This window comes from Siniperca chuatsi, linkage group LG17 (assembly GCF_020085105.1).
Source record: "Siniperca chuatsi isolate FFG_IHB_CAS linkage group LG17, ASM2008510v1, whole genome shotgun sequence".
Classification (NCBI taxonomy): Eukaryota; Metazoa; Chordata; class Actinopteri; order Centrarchiformes; family Sinipercidae; genus Siniperca; species Siniperca chuatsi.
The window spans coordinates 27,827,072-27,846,936 of NC_058058.1; the positions used below are offsets into that span (position 1 = coordinate 27,827,072).

At 39.4% G+C, this 19,865-nt stretch overlaps 2 protein-coding genes and 1 pseudogene across 6 annotated transcripts in view; 1 reads left to right on the top strand and 2 right to left on the bottom strand.

The window, feature by feature from the left end:
• Positions 1-9,170, bottom strand: part of si:dkey-240h12.4 (death-associated protein kinase 2) — a 52,554-nt gene extending 43,384 nt beyond the window's left edge. Inside the window, exon 1 of one of the 4 annotated variants that reach the window (XM_044170501.1) lies at positions 9,014-9,170. The gene's annotated coding sequence lies outside the window, so the exon portion shown is untranslated. Of the gene's footprint in view, positions 1-6,182; positions 6,491-8,958 lie in introns of those variants that run through there. The other 3 variants (XM_044170500.1, XM_044170499.1, XM_044170502.1) reach the window with 3 other exon arrangements.
• On the top strand, positions 1,953-10,810 carry LOC122864765 (annotated as a pseudogene).
• Positions 10,811-13,251: 2,441 nt separating this feature from the next.
• Positions 13,252-19,865, bottom strand: ssr2 (signal sequence receptor, beta). 2 transcript variants are annotated; one of them, XM_044170504.1, is made up of 7 exons: positions 19,716-19,865; positions 18,897-19,057; positions 16,855-16,953; positions 16,089-16,197; positions 15,930-16,007; positions 14,100-14,185; positions 13,252-13,836 (listed from the first exon to the last, which is right to left on the bottom strand). In XM_044170504.1, exons 2-7 carry the CDS (start codon positions 19,055-19,057, stop codon positions 13,812-13,814), a joined length of 558 nt encoding a protein of 185 aa, XP_044026439.1. In that variant the 5' UTR covers positions 19,716-19,865; the 3' UTR covers positions 13,252-13,811. The 2 variants fall into 2 exon arrangements, with proteins under 2 accessions (XP_044026439.1, XP_044026438.1); XM_044170503.1 differs by lacking the exon at positions 14,100-14,185.

Here is a 19,865-nt window from a genome sequence, read left to right on the forward strand (position 1 = left end):
CACTGTCACCTCACAGCAAGAAGGTTCTGGGTTTGAATCCACTGGCCGGCTGGGGCTTTTCTGTGGCTGTGGAGTTTGTGGCTGGGGCTGGGATCTTTCTGTGTGCATGTTTTCCCCACGTCTGCGTGGGTTTCTTACGGGTGCTCCGGCTTCCTCCCACAGTCCAAAGACATGCAGTTTAATAGGTTAATAGGTGACTACTAGTTGACTAGGAAAATCTTTGGTCTGCCCTTTCGATTTGAATCCATAATATCAAAGTGTTTTATAATTGAGCTTTCTAGTTACAAAAAACATGAAGGCTCTACTCCAAGGTGAACTATTTGAGTTGTTGGGATTTACAGTGGTTAAAGGGGGGCACCCACTTGTGTAGGTGCGATCAATGAATTATGGCTATCAGAATTATCAAAGATAATCATAAATAACTTTAATTAATAAAGTCCTCGGGGGCACCACTCTTTTTAAAGAAGAGAAATGATAGCCAATTAATTGATTGAGTCTCATAAAATACACACTAAGCTATCAATTTGGAACTCAGATTAAAAATTGAATTAATAAATATAACCAAAATTGCCATTGATAGCTAGTAGGTTGTAGTTCAACATAGAAGAGGTTGACAAATTATTCACTCTTGTGCAACATTAAAGAAACCAGCATATTTATACACAAGAATTTATTAAATATAATGAAGCAAAACACACAGTATGAAGACTAACTCTAAATACTAAACTACAGAACAAAGGGGTGTGTGTGTGTGTGTGTGTGTGTGTGTGTGTGTGTGTGTGTGTGTGTGTGTGTGTGTGTGTGTGTCTGCAGGTCTGGGAGCGCGCCAAAAGGAATGTGTGTGTTTCTTTGTTCTGCCTCTGTATGTCTTACGTGCACAAGCATGAACCCACGTGGTCAGAAACAGAGGGAAAGAGAGGTGGCTTTGGTACTACTGTTAGCTGGCGGTCAGTCTGTTGTAGACATGCCAAGCTGGGAAGAATTGTGGTTACGCTGTTGAAGCGTCTTTTGCTGTGCAGTGTCTGCTTGTAAGTAAGATTGTTATTCACGTTGGCGGTAACAACTCCCGATTACGGCAATCGGAGGTCTGAAGAAAAGGTAGCAGAGCTTAAGATGTTGAGGTTCTCTTTGGGAGTGACGAAGATGGACAGGATCACGAATGAGTACATCAGAGGGACAGCTCATGTTAGACGTTTCGGAGATAAAGTCAGAGAGGCCAGATTGAGGTGGTTTGGACATGTTCAGAGGAGAGACTGTGAATATATTGGTAGAAGGATGCTGAGGTTGGAGCTGCCAGGCAGGAGGTCTAGAGGAAGACCAAAGAGGAGATTTATGGATGTAGTGAGAGAGGACATGAAGTTAATTGGTGTGAGTGAAGAGGATGCAGAGGACAGGGTTAGATGGATGCACATGATTCGCTGTGGCGACCCCTGAAAGGGAACAGCCGAAAGGAAAAGAAAGGAGGTCACTAAAGTTAATGTTGAGTCGGTGTGTACATATGCAAAGACAATGTCGGACTCCGTAGTTTTCTCTGGGCCCCTGCAAAACCTGACCAGTGATGACAAGTTTAGCCGCATGTCTTCATTCCGCCGCTGGCTGTCGAGGTGGTGTCCAGCAAATGATGTGGGCTTTGTAGATAATTGCCAAACATTTTGGGAAGACCTGGTCTGATTAGGAGAGACTGCATTTATCCCACTTTGGATGGAGCAGCTCTCATATCCAGAAATCTGGCCGAATTTATTAGTGGACCAAAACCATGACAACTCAGAGTTCAGACCAGGAGGCAGAGTTACAGTCCTACACGCTTCTCTTCGCTTCCAGAGCAGCTACCCACCCAAAACTCCTTAGTGACGGTGTCTGCCCCCCGACCACTTAAATTAATAAAATCTAAAGTTATAAATAAAAACCTAAACAAAAACGCTGAAATAGCACAACAAAATAGGAGAATTAAATGTGGACTCTTAAACATCAGATCTCTGACATCTAAAGCTGTACTAGTGAACGATTTAATATCAGAGTATCATATTGACTTATTTTGTCTTACTGAATCATGGCTGGGTCATGAAGAATATGTTAAATCCTAAATTAATCCACTCCACCCAGTCATATTAATACTCATATTCCTCAGGCACCAGCCAAGGAGGAGGAGTTGCAGCCATCTTCGATTCAAGCCTATTAATCAGCCCTAAATCTAAACTAAATTATAACTCATTCGAAAGCCTTGTTCTTAGTCTTTCACACCCAACCTGGAAAACACGACAGCCAATTCTTTCATTTGTTATAGTGTACCATGCTCCTGGTCCTTATTCTGAGTTTTTATCTGAATTCTCAGAGATTTTTATTAAGTTTAGTCCTTAAAACAGATAAAGTGGTTATTGTAGGTGATTTCAATATTCATGTGGACGTTGAAAATGATAGCCTTAGTACTGCATTTATCTCATTAGATTCAATTGGCTTTTGTCAGAGTGTACATGAAGCCACTCACTGTTTTAACCACACCCTCGACCTTGTTCTGGTATATGGCATTGAAATTGAACATTTAATAGTCTTTCCACAGAATCCTTCTTTATCGGACCATTATTTAATAACTTTTGAACTGCTATTACACGCCATTAGGCAAAAATTCTTACTCTAGATGTCTATCTGATATTGCTGTGGCTAAATTCAAGGAAGTGATCCCATCTGCATTTAATTCAATGTTATGTCGCAATATAACAGAGGACTCCTATGCAAATCACAGCCCCTCCCAAATTGACCATCTAGTTGATAGCGCTGCAGGCTCACTGCGAATGACACTCAATTCTATCACTCCTCTAAAAAAGAAGATAATAAAACAAAGAAGGTTAGCTCCATGGTATGAATGCCAAACCTGCAAATTAAAGCAAACATCACAAAAACTTGAAAGGAAATGGCATTCCAACAACCTGGAAGAATCCTGTTTAGTCTGGCAAGATAGTCTTAAAACATATAGGAAGGCCCTCTGTAATGCCAGAGCAGCTTACTACTCATCATTAATAGAGAAAAATAAAAACAACGCCAGGTTTCTTTTCAGCACTGTAGCCAGACTGAATCACAGCTCTATTGAACCATGTATTCCTATAGCTCTGAGTAGCAACAACTTCATGAGCTTCTTTAATGATAAAATTTTATCTATTAGAGAAAAAATTAATCAAGTCCTGCCTTTAACCGGTGCCAACTTGTCTTCAAACACAGGAAGCTTGGAAACAGCTGTAGAGCCTGATGTGTGTTTTGGCTAGATGTGTATTTTGACTGCTTTGCTCCTATCGACCTTCTTCTTAACTTCAACTTAATTCATCTAAGCCATCAACCTGTCTCTATGTATGTACTATTAATATAGTGCAATCTGTCTTTATTAACAGGCTATGTACAGTTCTTTAAAGTAGCTGTAATTAAACCTCTTCTTAAGAAGCCCACTCTTGATCCAGGGGTTTCAGCCAACTATAGACTTATATCTAACCTTCCCTTTCTCTCTAAGATCCTTGAGAATGCAGTCAACAATCAGTTGTGTGACTTTCTAAATAACAATAGTTTATATGAGGATTTTCAGTCAGGATTTAGAGTGCATCATAGAACAGAGACAGCACTGGTGAAAATTACAAATGACTTTTTAATTGCATCGGACAATGGACTTGTCTCTGTACTTGTCTTGTTAGATCTTAGTACTGCGTTCGACACCATTGACCATCACATCCTATTACAGAGACTGGAACTTTCAATTGGCATTAAAGAAACCACACTAAGCTGGTTTAAATCCTATCTATCAAATCGATCTCAGTTTGTACATGTTAACGGTGAGTCCTCTGTGCATGCCAAAGTTAGTCACGGAGTTCCACAAGGTTGTGTGCTTGGACTGATTCTATTCACCTTATATATGCAGTATTATTAAGAAACACTCCATAAACTTTCATTGTTATGCAGATGATACCCAATTATATCTATCAATCAAGCCAGATGAAACTAACCAATTAGCTAAACTTCAAGCATGCCTTAAGGACATAAAATCCTGGATGACCTGCAATTTTCTAATGTTAAACTCAGACAAAACTGGTTATTGTACTTGGCCCCAAACACCTCCAAGACACATTATCTAAAGATATAGCTGCTCTAGATGGCATTGCCCTTGCCTCCAGCACCACTGTAAGGAACCTCTGAGTTATCTTTGATCAGGATTTATCCTTTAACTCCCACATGAAAAAAACTTCAAGGACTGCCTTCTTTCACCTACGTAACATTGCAAAAATCAGGCACATCCTGTCTCAAAATGATGCAGAAAAACTAGTCCATGCATTTGTTACTTCTAGGCTGGACTATTTCAATTCCTTATTATCAGGCTGCCCAAATAAATCCCTTAAGACTCTCCAGTTGATCCAGAATGCTGCGGCACGTTTACTGACAAGAATAGGAAAATTTCTCCAATATTGGCTTCTCCGCACCTACAAAACTCGTAATGGTCAGGCACCATCGTATCTTAAAGAGCTCATAATACCTTATTACCCCACGAGGACACTGCGGTCTGAGAAGGCAGGGTTACTTGTGGTTCCCAGAGTCTCCAAAAGTAGAATGGGAGTCAGAGCCTTCAGTTACCAAGCTCCTCTCCTGTGGAATCAGGTCCCAGTTTGGGTTCAGGAGGCAAACACCATCTCCACATTTAAGAGTAGGCTTAAGACTTTCCTCTTTGATAAAGCTTATAGTTAGGGCTGGCTTGGGTGAGTCCTAAACCATCCCATAGTTATGCTGCTATAGGCCTAGACTGCCGGGAGACTTCCCATGATGCGCCTCTTTCCTCTCCCCTCTCCATCTGTATGCATTTTTATCCCATTACTGCATGTTACTAACTCAACATATTCTCTGTCCCGTAGTTTTGTGCTTTCTTGTTTCGCTCCTGTGGTTGTGGGCCACTTGCTGCACCTGTGTTCCTGCTCGACAACTGCTACTACAGTTGTTGTTATTGGCTCTATTACTAATACTCTCATTATTTTTCCTATAGCTGTCATTCCTATTATTATTACTTAATTAATATTACCACACCACTGTACAATCAGAGTGGATTAAGTGTTTCTGTAGTTCCAATAACTACAACGGATTGAGACATCTTCTCTCTAGCCGATCGCTTCACATCAATGTTAGGAGTCACATTCTTCCAGTTAATCTTTCATTCATATCACATTGAGGAAACCAACTTTACTGTGACCTGCTGTTGTGTAGAAAACTACTTGCGCCATGTGCAGCATGAAATTAGATCGTGGTTGCAATTATTTTGACTGACTTCTTTATTAGAACAGTGTTAGTTTTCATGGTTTTGTTGTAGATAGTTTAAGGAGTGTTTGTTGTGGTATTAAACCACCAACACCACAGTAACTACGGGTGTCGCTAGATCAACCTGGACTGAAATCTTAAGGATTATAACGTTAAACACACTGCTGAACATAGTGGAGCATTTAGCAGCTTTCTAACAGTCCAATTTTCTTGATAGTTACTGTTTTTGAGTTTGGAGGAGTAGCGTTTTGTAGCAATACATTCCAATTCCACAATTGCAGCATTAATTAAATACATTTTGGCTTTATTGTCTTTGCATCCAAAAATATCCCCAGCAGTTGAAATTGCAATTCAGATTAGACTGGGTCCTTTGTGGTCTGTATAAAATGGGCGTTTTTTTCTTGCTCCACAGATACAAAAAGGAAAAAGAATGAGTGGAACCGTGTGGTCACCATAAACTGATTTATTCTCTTGTTAAAAATATAGAAAGGTTTTAATAACTTTTTGGTTTTGTTTGTCTCGTTAATGTTGCAAATGCAAGCCTTGCTTTATAAAGCTGGTCTAAATGAGAAAAACTGTGAAATATGCCTCTTAGTTTGAGTAATAAATAATAATTATCTCAATGTGGTTCATGTTTGATACTACAAGTAGCTTAGAACATTTCTTGATCTCAGCCTGTTGTGACATGGTTTATGTTGAAAAAAAAATCACTCAAATCCTAAAGTTTGTAATGAATGCCATTACACAAAAATGTCTTATCCCATATGTGACAACTGGTACCTTCCAATATTTCAGACAGTATAAATACGGACAAATAAACCGATAAATATTGTTTGCACACTGACCATCGACATAAATGTAGAAGTAGCCTCAACAAGAGAGCCTTTGAAACAGAACGTACGCACCGTGTGCTTCGGCTTCCAGGTCGGATCCCATGAACCGTCGTCTATCCCATGGATGTGTCCCTGCTCTGCTCCTAATAAATGTCCAACAACGTATGTGCTGTGCTGTGCTGTGCGCTCGGTCCTGAAGCTCACAGGCGGTTGGGGAATGCGGAAAACACCCACATTCACAGTTTGCTGTCGTGTCCGCTTTACCGTAAATACGAGTTTAGCTACCTGGGGAGGCGTTCACGGCACCTCCTACCGGTTATGACATTCAAGAACCTGCCTTATCTTTTTTTTTTTTTTTTTTTTTTTTTTTTTTTTTTTTTTTACTTCATTTTTGACAAGGAGGCGCCAAACCGATAAGTTATATAGAATAAGACTTCCGGTAAGCAGTCAGCCTTCAAAATATAAGCAGAAAAGTTTAAAAGTTATAAAATACAGTCAGTACTTTTGTTTTTGTTTTATTCAATATCTCAACAAACACATACAGATGTTGCATCTATATATAACAGTTATACAGGACATAATCCAAGCAGCCGCAGCCTGTAAAATGAATATGAGAAAAAATAAGTACAATTAAATATACGTTGTGTAATCTTAAGTGAAAATTCTAAAAAAGTCTCCAAACTGAACCTAATTCTCAAAAGCTCAGATTTGATGTTATTGTAGAATATTGATGGAAAATCTCTTTTTTTTTTTTTTTTTAGTTTTAGAGGCTCCACATAGTACAGTTATACATTATACTATGTAGCAATATGTCAAGTGATGGATACTCTACAATAGGACAACCTGGGGCCTTTTATATGTTGTTTAACAATTTTAGGTAATTTATAGAAGATATCTATGAAGGTATTATTGGAGCAAAACAACTGAGCACCTGTTACAGGGGAATCTGTAGTTGTGGAAAATAGTCACGTGTATCAGTAAATTTGAAGTCACAGAGAAAAATGCTTTAAGAGTTGCAAACTTGTAGAATGTTTTTCTCTCCCACAATACAACAGTTACACCTTCTCAAATTCTTCACTGCAGATGCACAAATCCTATGCTACCAGTCACAAATTAGGAAACTCATATGCTCACAGTTTTGCAACAGTTGTTACAGTGAATATGGTGTAAAACATTCACACACTCCTATCAAAATATGTGAAGTCATGGACAAAATGTGCACATCCGCAAATCCGTATGTGAATTCATGCAATGAGAGTTGCACATCTGTGGAATATTTTCTCACAAATAATGTTTTTTTCTTGGATATTTTTCTAGCGCAAACACAAGTCAATACCTGCAACTGCTTGAATCTGCTGCTACGAGTCTCAAATGCTGCTTTTCAAGTTTCAACCTCTGCACGCAATGAGGGGAATTCTCTGGGTTTTCAGTTCCAGACAGAGAGGTAACTTAAACTCTGGGTCAGTTACCATGGTAACAAACTCTGTGAACCTAACCTACGGGGTTTTCCATCAACGCAGCTAATGAAATCTACGCTTAGTTGAAAAATCCCGGTTTGAATTAACGTCAACTGTGATGTAAGGCTCAAGCAGTTCCACTCACACAATTCAGTCGTGTCTAGTCAACGTTAATTCAAGCCCGGCTTGAACAATCTAGCATTGAGCGCATGTAAAGAGTACATAAGCAGCCCAGAACAGTCAATTGTCGAAAAGAGGATATATGTTCCAAAAAAGAAGAAAAGACAAGAGCGGTGGGAAAAGCCTGCTGATGGAACGATACGAGGAGAGGAGTCATCACCAAAAAGGTCAATCCTGCCGCAGTTAACAGGGCAGAAAAATGCAGACAGACTGAATGTGTAAGTTTTACAAGCCTACTTATTGTTTTATTTGTATTTGTTAATAATAGCAATAACAGTAAGATTGTGGCTATATTATCAGTAGGCTAGATAGTATCAGATGTACGTTTGAAATGATGGTGTAGGATAACTTAGGAGAACTGACATAACAACAATGCATTTACTGTTAATTAGCCTAATTCTGCGAGGTGTGTGAAGCCTTATTTATTCACTCTGTGTGAGAAGGCCTTTTGTGTACATGTGCATCTTAAGCAATTCTTTCTTCTTTTGCTTTACCAGCTGCAGTGTTCTTCTATTTGCAGGGAGACAGTACTGAGGAGGAGACTGTCTGCAGTCACAGATGCCAGAGGTTAGACCAAATGTACACCATGATGTGTAATCATACACCTCGCTGCAGGACATGACCGGAACAACAATGAGGTGACTAACTCTTCATATTGCTGTTACCAACTACATAATCAGCTACTATTTGACACATTTGCTCTTTCACAGGATGTCCGTTCAACATACAAGCAGCATCTGCTCATTGGCAGTGAAAGCCAGAAACTGGACATGGAGTACAAAAAGCTAAAAATTAAGACATTGGAGAAACAAACTGGAGAAGGATGTAAGTATACATTTAAACACAGTTTAAGGTCATGGATTGTGCTGTTTTGTTTTGTTTGTTTTTTTACCTTCACAGCTTGAACAAAATTAGTGAATTAAATAACTTCCAAAACAACTTTGGCACACTTTTCTTTCTTAAATTATACAAGCTAAGCTTTAAAATAAAAAGGTTTCACTTCTAAATACAGGTGGCCATGAATAAAATGAGGATTAACTTAAATAGGTCTTAATTTATGTTTCACAACACATGACATGAGATGCGAGTGCGAAAAGACACTTGACGGAACTGTGTTTGGGATTCTGTTTCCGCCCGTCGAACATTCTTTGACACACAGCTAAATTAAACTTGACATTTAGCCTGCTACGCAGTTCAGCGGTAGAAGTTACCTTGGTTACTGATCAGGGAATCCTCTGAGCCGCAGTAGTGGAACAGATCTCTTACCTAAATTAGCGAGATTTATAAGAATGAGCCAGGGTTTCCCTCTGGATGGAATATACCCCCCGGCTCCTGCCAGGGTCTCTGCAGCAAACACTGAGTTTCTCTGCCTCCTCCCTCTCAGAGTCAGACACGCGGTTTCATTTCCTCACTCACGCAGTCTGTATCTCAGCGAGTCTCGCAGCGCGTTAGTTACCGGAGGTTTCCTGTCAGAATCTAAATCCTAGTTGGATATTAGTTTGTTACTCAGGACTGTCTGAAGTTACCGCTTTTATGCTGTCAGTCATTTATTTGAACAGCGGTTTTCGCCCTCACATTAAAATATTCCACAGCATCAAGTCACTCAGAATAATTAATAATTCCGATAATACAGGAGATTATACGTTAATATTTCTGAGTGAGCAGGCCGGGCTTGGAAAAATTACTGATGCTGACTACTTGGTTTCGGCGGCTCTGCGTAGCCCAGAGACACAGGAGGAGGAGTGACCCTGAGCTACAGCAGTGTGCTTAACGGGGAAACTACAGCTCGCAGCTGGCTGTTTGTTTTACAAACCAACCGCAAGAAAAACACAGACACAACCAGAGTTACACATAATACAACCTCTATGCTTGATCAGCCTGTTAACTCAGTCCTTCAGAAAGAACGTTTCCCATTAATCAACACTCTGAGAAACACTAGATTTATCTCATTCTTCTTCTTCTGGTGAGTTTTATGGTGGTTGGCATGCATAATTGTGCATTACCGCCACCTACTGGATTGTAAACTATTTACAGTGTCCACCCAAAGTGATCCCATGACATAGTCCATTCTATAACCCAGACCCAAATGTCTGAGTTGGTGAAACTCCTTCCCTCAATTTAACATCTAGATCCTCTCCAGATATGTCCACAACATTCAAGAACCTTCTTGCAGCGTCCAGCACAATATTAATCCTTTCTGACTTCCCATTTATTTCAGCAGCACAATTTATAACCATGGCAATGAATGCCAGAAATCGTTTCTTGTCCATACTGATGCTCTGATCATCTCCATTTCCTTTCTGCTCCTTTTCCTTTTGCACTGCCACCATTTCACCGTTTCTCTCAATTCTGTTAGCAGCTTCAGCGTATGACAATCCCTTTTCTGCTCTGATCTCATTCATTTTTACTTCCTTAATTCTTTTTGGGCACTGTGCTGATCCCGTATGGTGATTTTCTTCGCAGTGCAGGCACTTTGCTTGGTCTTTCTCCACTTTGCACTCCTCCACATTACAGTTTTCCTTCCCACATCTTCTGCCTCCTCTACATCCTGCAGCAACATGTCCATATTCCTGACAGCAGAAACATCTGAGAGGGGCTCTCTCATATGGCCTCGCCCTGTAACACACATAATCTAGATAAACTCTTTCTAGCAACTCCCCCTCAAACATCAAACACACCGAGTTACTGTCCTCCTTCTCCCCTTTTCGGAAGCTTGTCAGCCTTCTTGCCTCACACACATCTTAAATATCCCGACATGACTCGGCCTCTACTGTCAGTGCAACGCCACTTACTACTCCCTTCTTCTTTACTTCTGCTCCAAGTGGGAAGCAATTCACATTGCTATAATCTCTAAATGCACAAATCTTCAGGGCTTTATCTCTCTGACGCTTTGATACACAGTCAATGATAACCATCCCACGTCTTGTTATCCTGACCGATCTTACATCTCCAAGCTTTCCTCCTACAAACTTTCCGACCTCATGTGGATCCTTGAAAATGCCATCTGTTTGTGTCACAGCTACCATCCCGACAAGATACTTCTCGTCTTACTTCATTGTCTGACTGGATTCACTTGAATTGCTTTTCTTCCTTTTCTTTTTATTTTCCAATTTCGCGCTCCGATTCCTCCTCTGACTCCATTACCGCCATTTTTTCCTGTTTCCGATCCAAAAAAACTCGGAGTCCTCAGACTTGAGCTATGAAGTGGCCTAAAAATGCTAACAACTTTTAGTGTCCAGGTTCTACACCTGTGAATCACTCCACATACAGTATATCTGGTTCCATCAATCAGTCAAGATGCATTTTGGTTATGTTACTATAAACATAACAAGCAATTAATGTAACTTGACCCATTTCTAAATCTCTGAAGTCATCCTGAATAAAGTACAGCTTATAGATATAAGGTGTCTGCAAACAGACACTGCACGTTGCCACTGTGATTACAAACACAGCAATAAAATATAGCTGCAAGCGGCAATTCCGGGGTTCAAGCCAACACTGGCCATTAGAAGTTTACAGCTTTTGATCTGGACCTGGTCAAATGTGGCCTAGACGTGACAAAAGCAGTGAAATCTTCTTTTTTTTGCATTTTCACAAATAGAACGAAGAAAACAAACAATTTCTCATTCATAGTCTGATTTGTGTTATGCCACACACATTTTTTGCATTTGTAGTGCCCCCTAGTGGTCGATTTGAAGGAAACTTTCAGGAAATGTTTGCATTTGTAGTGCCCCCTAGTGGTCGATTTGAAGGAAACGTTCAGGGTATGTTTCAGGTTCTTATGTGGACGTATCCTGGAAATTTTGTGATGATTGGCTCAACGGTTGTTGACTTTGGTTTATTTATGTATTTATGTGTTTAAGAGGCTGAAACAGGTGTGATGTGATTGTACCTCTTGGTCCTGGTTAAAAGCCTAGCAGCTGAGTTCTGTATAGTCTGCAGTCATTTCAGAGTTTTTTGATTAAGACAAGTGAACAGCCTGTTACAATATCAAGGCGTGAGGAGATAAAAGCATGTACAACAGTTTCTGTATCTCCAAAATGTAAAATAGATCGGATTTTTGCAATATTTCTGAGGTGATAAAAACATGATTGGACAAACTTAGTGATATACTGCTCAAAACATAAATTGGAGAGAACAAAATGGAATGACATTGCCCAGTCACAGATGTCAGGAAAGAAGTGAAGCTGACACTGAATCTTACTATTTCAAGACACTGACAAACTTCTATTAAATAATTAATGTTCATAGATGTCTATACATGTGGATTTATAGACTGGAGTTTAAAGTAGAATGTCGCAGAGGGAGGGGCAATTTGCCTTAAAGACCACTCAATGAATGATAAATACAAACAAAGTACATAAGTTAATGCCAACATGGCTGTTGTCAATGTCACTTGTCACCAAATCTGTTTAGAAAAAGCAGCAGCAGTAGCCAGAAACCAATTGGCCATTTTGTCACATCCACAACTGCTAAAAGGCCAAATTATATTTGGTTCGAAAAGCCAACAATTGATGGGACAAAACAGCTTACGTAGCTGTTAGTGCCACCTGTAGGGAGGCAAAACCACCAGCTGATAGAAACAAATTAAACTCAATGTGTATTGCCTTAGCTTCCTGTGTGGTTCAATGTGTATTACTATTATTTATAGCCTCATTCAGCAGTACACCAGACTTAAACCCTGTAGCGGTCAGTAAACAATGCTATATAGTTTCAATGTTGCGTTTCTCTTTGAACATGAGAGATTTACACTGGGTTAAGAAACAACATTTAAAACAAAAATATTTAAGTATTTAATCATGCTTTTTATGGGAAAAATATCACATGCTGACTTCTTAGAAGCAACGAGAGGCATGGTTTAAATGGAAATAAACAGCTGCAGTGAAAGCTTGAGGCAATAAAGTGAAGTACTGTATAAATCCATGTGTACAAGGAAAACATCTAATGCTCTTAGTGCCAATATCTCGCTTTGACTATCTTTCACTAGGTATGGCACTACATTGACTACTCTTAATGTGTATTTACCATAATATTGTGTACATGCATTTGTTTAAAATGTATCACACCTGTCTGGTCACTCTAAAGCCAGGATGGTATTTAACACACAAAAATGAACTTTTTAGTAACCATGAATTAGCTGATGTCCCACTTATCAGCTCAGTAGGTAGGTAAGATACATGTGATTGCTATCAGTCATGTGAAGCAGTAATAGCAAAAGCAACGAGTAAGCTCTGAAAAAACTAGGGTGATTTCTCTTTGCAGGCCTGAACATTAACTATAAAACTGAAAGGCTGCGTAAATGTTACCTATACACAATACAACAGGAGCTTTCAATCTGCTAGTACTGGTTGAGGTGTGTGTAATTCTTTGATTCTAAACTGACCTGACTCCATGCATCATCTGTTCAAATCAAAAAAGGATCACCTTAAAATATGTTGTTTTTCTGTGATTCCATGGAATGTAAAAGTAAGAATGTAAAACCTCAGAAATCAATCCGAAACAGCTTTAGAAAAACCCAGCTTGTTTTTATTAATTTATTTTGAAGTTTAACAAGTGGCTATAAACTTAAAATCTGAATTCAGTTACATACACAATTACAACTACCTGTAACAGTAGAAACTGCCTTTGTAATTGTTCTGTCACATGAACCATTTGCAAATATGAAGGAATGAACAGCAGCTGGTGAAGCTCAGGCCATCAGCTGTAGATGAAAACAGATATCTTTCATGTAGATGGTTTGGTAACCACAGTGAAGCTGTTCACATTACTTTTGCTGCTGTTCTACTTCCAGAGCCAAAGTTCTCTTAATCACGCTTGTTTGATCAAATCACAATCACATTCCCTGGTCACTGTACTTTTCTTTCAACTTTCCCCCCCAATATGGGTTAAGCAGCTATTCAGAGATCCTGTGCCCAAGAAACCCTTTGACTTCCACCCCACCCCACCCCACCCCCAGCCTTAAACCCAGTGGCGCCTTCTCAGTTCTTCTTGGCCTTCGGTGAGTCGTACTTCCTCTTGCTGGAGTACCAGAGGAGCAGAGGGATGCCGATGGAGGGCAGTGTCATCACTCCGAAAGCAGCCCAGTCCAGCTAGAAAAGGGAGACATGAGAAAGTGAGTGAGGTGTAGCTGATAAAAAGGTAAAAAACTGTTAAAGTGTTTTAACATATCACTGTCTCAGGAGATTATTCCCACCTGCTTCAAAACAGCCACCATCGTCCCTGTACCTAAAAGGTCTGCCGTGTCTAGTCTAAATGACTACCTGTGGCTCCCACCCCCATTCTGATGAAGTGCTTTGAGAAACTGGTTCTCCAGCACATAAAAAAGAACATCCCAGCCAGCCTGGATCCTCACCAGTTTGCTTTCAGAACCAATAAATCCACAGAGGATGCCATCTCCACTGCCCCTCCACTCACACACCTTGAGAACACCAACACCACCTACATCAGAATGTTGATTTCAGCTCAGCATTCAACACAATCTCCCCCATGAAACTGATTGGAAAACTCTGCACTCTGGGCTTGAGTACCACACTCTGTAATTAGATATTGGACTTCCTTACAAACAGACCCTAGACAGTTTGGATTGGCGGTCACACCTACTCCACTCTAGTGCTGAACACTGGAGCCCCCCTCCTGTTCACGCTGTACACCCATGACTGCAGCCCCCGACATGGAGACAACTCTGTTGTGAAGTTTGCAGATGACATCACCATCATCGGCTGGATTTCAAACAACGATGAGACTTCATCTTGGGAGGAACAGAGAACAACCTACTGCTCAACGTCAGCAAAACCAAGGAGCTGATTGTTGATTTTAGGAAAAAGCAGGCAAAGACACACACTCCTGTCTACATCAGTGGAGCTGAGGTGGAGCAAGTGAACAGTTTTAGGTTCCTGGGAATCAGCATAACAGAGAACCTGCCATGGTCATCGCACATCTCCTTGCTGGTAAAGAAAGCTCAGAAACGGCTGTATTTCTTAAGGAAACTTAAGAAGCCAAAATTCCCGTGCCAAGTTCTTATTAACTTTTACAGAGGAGCCATAGAAAGCATCCTGGATTTATCACAAACTGGCATGGGGTGTGCACGGCCCTGGACCGGAGGGCTCTGCAGCGGGTGATTAAAACAGCCCAGAGCATCATTGGTACCCTTCTAAACTTTATCTACCGAGCATCAGTGATATCGTTGAGGTGAGCTGCGTGTGCAGAGCTCAAAAGGATACTAACAGACAGTACCCACCCAGCCACAGCCTGTTCACCCTGCTGCTGTCTGGCAAGACATACAGAAGTATCTGCTGTCGTAACACGAGACTACAGAGCAGCTTCTTCTCTCAGGCAGTGAGACCCCTCAACTTGTCCTCTGCACTCCACCATAAATAATAGTTTTCCGTTTTGTTTGTTTTTTGTGTGTAGCATGAAGGAACTACAGCTTGCATTTCATTGTACAACCCTGTGTTGTATAATCAAAAAATAAATGAACCTTGAATCTTGTAATAAAAAAAGAAAACTTTTTTTTCTCCACTCAAGTGGAATAAACTGCAGCAGGAATTAAACACCTGATTTCTTTGGCTGATTTTACAGTTTTAATTGAGTCCACCACTGACTCCACTTGTACCTGCAATGGTTACATCTGACTGAGTGAGATCATTACAGGTTAATTAGGCCTTTAATCACAAATTGTTATATTCAAATTTATTTATTACTCGTGTGCCTTACTTAACGTGCCTTAACTTTTATCTTAGTTGCACTTGTACATGTTTTAGTGTTATGTATTGTTATGTTTTTTGCTTTCATTGTCCTGTACACAGGGCACCCCTGCAAAAGATAGTGAACAGCTGACTGATTTTAAGTCTGCATGCTGGTATTTTTAAATAGACTTTAGATTTTGTCATTTTTTACATAATTCATATCATAGAATTAGTGTATAGTGCTGTTGGGATACTTTCCATGTCTCTTTACTAGACATCCAATAAATATAAATAGCTCCATTTTATAATAAAATAAAACACAATAGATTAGTTTATAATGGTCCTGTTTCTTCAGCTAAAGAATAAGAAGTACTGCAGAGGTTTTGTTTACAAAATTCCACCACTTCTGATCATTGCTTTTACTTAGATCAGAGCAGGTCAGTCCACTCAGGAGCCTGAATGAGCAAGCGAAAACACTTTTTGAATGTAATACTTACATAGTGTGGGGAGAAGCGTCGGTCGAACTCCCTCTGAGCCAGGATGCCTCCCTGGCCGGGTGCACTTGTGTAACCAACCTGTAGGAAAAACAGACACTTTAGCTTCCTCCACTTCACTACACACTACTTTGATCCATGAAAATAATCAAATTGTTTTACCACGACTTGTCCTCCCTCCTGGGCCAGATAGCTGACAGAAGCAGAGGTGAAGTTAAAGTAACCAGCCTTCAGGGGGCGCAACACCACTGTGTGAGAGACATTGCTGGCTCTGAGAGTTCCAAAGTTAAATCTGACAACTTGAAAAAGATGAAGAGTCCATAAATGCATATTTGAAACTAATTCAAAAATATAATAAGCTCTTATAGTCTGACCTTCTCTTTAGTTTTTTTGGTTGTATCAGATCAGAGAGATATAATTGAAATTTTAGAGCCCAACATATGCTTGAAAGTTTTGGAAAGATGCCCTGCTTTGCTGTGTTCATACTCCAATGTGTGGTGTTGACCTGTTTAAGGGCAACTTCTCCACTCTCTCAAAGATACCAGGGTACTTCACCTGCCAAGCTTTGATTAAGTTTGTACTTCTCCTATAATTTGCAAAGAGCTGTCTCACTATCAGTTCTACTGTGTTGTAGGTGCAGCTGTCTGTGATGTTGACTAGTCATCATTTCACATGTGACAGTACATTCATGTGCAAAAAAGTGGCTGCTACCAGAGGCACCCAGCAGTTACACAATGATTGACAGTGGACAAAATTAGTCAGTATGGAGCCCTGAGTAATCTGAGATACAGAGGTGTGTTTGATGAGCTGTCTGGGAATGTAAGGTTTTTCTCCCATTAAACTACCATTACTGAGTTTTTGACATCCTACAGCATCAACAACTGCCTAGTAAATGGACCATTAAGAAGACATTTAGGTTCAAGGATACGGTGCGATCCTGTCCCATTTGACATTCAACATTCCTGAAACGATTCCAAAGTCTTCAGGAGGAAAAGAATCATCTGAAAGCTCCACCTCCAGAGCAGCACTGCAGAGACAGAAAGGAAGAGGACAATCAGTTAGATAACTGTATATCTAATGGGACAGTGTTTAATTGACTGAAAGTGATGCTTCTACACTTTTGCTTTTCATGGTTTAGTTTAATTTAGGGTCTGTATGAATATTATTGGGGTGGGGAGGGAGATGAATATATATGAATATTATATATATATATATATATATATGAATATATATATTATATATATATATATATATATGAATATATATATATATATATATATATGAATATATATATGAATATATATATATATATATATATATATATATATATATATATATATATATATATATATATATATATATATATATATATATATATATATATATATATATATATATATATATATATATATATATATATATATATATATATAAAAAAAGACACAGAGTGTTGACTTGACTAATAGTCATTACAGCTATTAAATGATTCAAGCTCCAGGTCTGTGGCGGCTGCTGAAGAACACCGCAATATTTTCACCCCACCCCCAGATTCAAATTTCAATATCATATCACGTTAAAGTTCAGTGGTCACTGACATACAAAGGGGAGAGAAAAAGCTGTGTGCAGCATGTGTTCTCACTCTATGGTACTGATAAGCTCCTAAGCTTACGCACAAAGTGACATGAACAGTTGTTACCACTGTTGCTAAAGGAGCAAAATAGGAAAAGAGTGTGCCCCAAAATGGCACAATACCAGAGGAATTTATTGCGACGCTTCATAAAATGTTTTGAACAGCAAGTTCCATCTAGACTGCAAGCCCTCCCAGTTGAGGGGGAATCCTGCTGGTCAGTCAGCTCCTGCATCCCGAGGGTCGCGAGATAAATACACTGTAAAAAGCCCTTCACTGGTACAGTACATACAACTACATTTAAAATGTAAATTTGCTCCAATAAATTCAGTTTATTTGTGTTTATTTAAGTCACACCTAATTAAAAGTGTCAATATGTCAACAACTCATTATTTCCTAAAAATGAAATTAATTACAAAACTCCATGAAAGTGTTTAAATCAAAAGTTGCTATGACCCACCCTGCACAGACAGAACCAGTATGAACTCGTTTTGCTGGCAGTGCTGATTCTTAGGGTCAGTTGTGCAACGAATCCACCAGGAATTCCTCTACAATTTTCTTTCTATCGATAGTTCCTACATGAGACTGCTCACAACAAGGTCTGTGGATTATCACACATGCAGCCAGAAACCTGGGTGTGACATTTGACAGTGAACCTTCATTTGAAAAGCTAATTACAAAAGTTGTTCAATCATGTTTTTATCAATTAAGGAGCATCTCAAATATCAGGTCTTTTCTCTCTCGACCTGATCTTGAGAAGGTCATTCATACTTTTATTTCTTCTCGGTTAGATTATTGTAATTCATTGTATTCAGGTTTGAGCCAAAAAAACATCTCGCCAGCCTTTAGCTGGTATAAAACGCAGGCTTTAAAATTTGATGTAATTTTATTTCATTGTATTGCTGTATTTTTTAAATGCCTGATTGTATCGTTTTAACCCTGATTCAACCAAGCACTTTGTAATTTTGATTTTGAAAAAGTGCTGTATAAATAAAGTTTATTATTATCATAATTATTATTATAGTTGGCTAAGAAATTAATAAATAGTCCATCTGGTAAAAAATACATTTGAGATTTAGCTTACATATACTAATACTATTACATGAATCATTAGCATACTGTTTTGTGTATTTTTCAGGGTATAATGTTGAATTTGTATCACAGCTTCATGTGGAGTCAAAATGTATTCAGTCAAGTTGCACTAATGTTAAATCCCTTAAGAAGTTATTCACAGCTCACAAGCCATCATGATTTCAGACATAAAGGGTTTGTGTCACACACACAGTCAGTTAGTTAGAATTAGCTATTGGAGAGCATTCTGTCACACTCAGTACAGGCCTGACCTGGAGCCCACATTGTAGATGTTGTACTGCAGGGTGAGGTCACGGCCCTCTACAGCATAGCGGTTCAGCAGGGATTTAGAGGCCAGCAAACGGGCTCCCTCTTCTCCTGAGCCCAGACCAAACAGTGCCAGGACCAAAAACACATGCAGCATCTTCATCATCTGGAAAGAAAACAGGCCGCAATGATCCAATTAAAATCTGACAAACCATTGTAGAGATGGGTTATAAAAGGCACATACTACAAGCCTTTTCAGAAGAGTGGAGGCTGTAATAGTTCCGTAATGCCCAAAGTTTTGGAATGATACGTATACATGGCTGTGATGTTCGGGTGTTCAAATACATTTGGCTATGTAGTGACGAAGGCTCACTTTGCACTTTGATTTATATAGCCAACAGTTAAATAAACTTCTTATCCAAAAGACAAATTGTGGGAAAATATGTCTATGGAAAAACACCGTAACATGGTCATTACGTTAATTTAAATGTGCATGGCTAACATTTAGCGTTATAGCCATTTCATCTAAGGTTTATTTACAAAAATAATAGCAGCACTTCTATTCAAAACGTTAAGAGCATTAATTAATAGAATAATTAATAGCTTGCCTTAAAATCTAGGTGCTGAACAATGATTGTGACAGACGCTGACGTGGACCATATCTAGCTTTCAGTTACAGAATTACACAAAAGCACAGCGCTCATTGTCTACATTTACATTACAAAAAATGGAGCCAGTTATGTTGATGTATCAGATTATAGAGTATCAAATGACTACATTAGTAAAATATGTAGCCTATAGTTAAAAGAAATAGAAGGACAGACCGTTCCGTGGTGCTCTTCGAACCGCAGATATTGAAGGCGCTGAAGCGGCGCATACTCAGAAGCTTAAAGCTGCTGTTTGCATGACGTGTACCGAGGGGGAACTTAAGGAAGTTTCCAAACAGCGCAGCGCCCCTGGTGACTTGGGGGTGT

What these genes read in the sequence shown, in the direction of transcription:
- ssr2 (XM_044170503.1), bottom strand. Translation starts at nt 19,057, where the DNA reads ATGATGAAGATGCTGCATGTGTTTTTGGTCCTGGCACTGTTTGGTCTG. An exon ending in AAATGGGACAGGATCGCACC is followed by an intron (nt 16,198 to 16,854) that starts GTATCCTTGAAC and finishes TGGAACTCTCAG; the next exon opens with AGCCAGCAATGTCTCTCACA. An exon ending in AGGAGGGAGGACAAGTCGTG is followed by an intron (nt 16,008 to 16,088) that starts GTAAAACAATTT and finishes TTTTTCCTACAG; the next exon opens with GTTGGTTACACAAGTGCACC.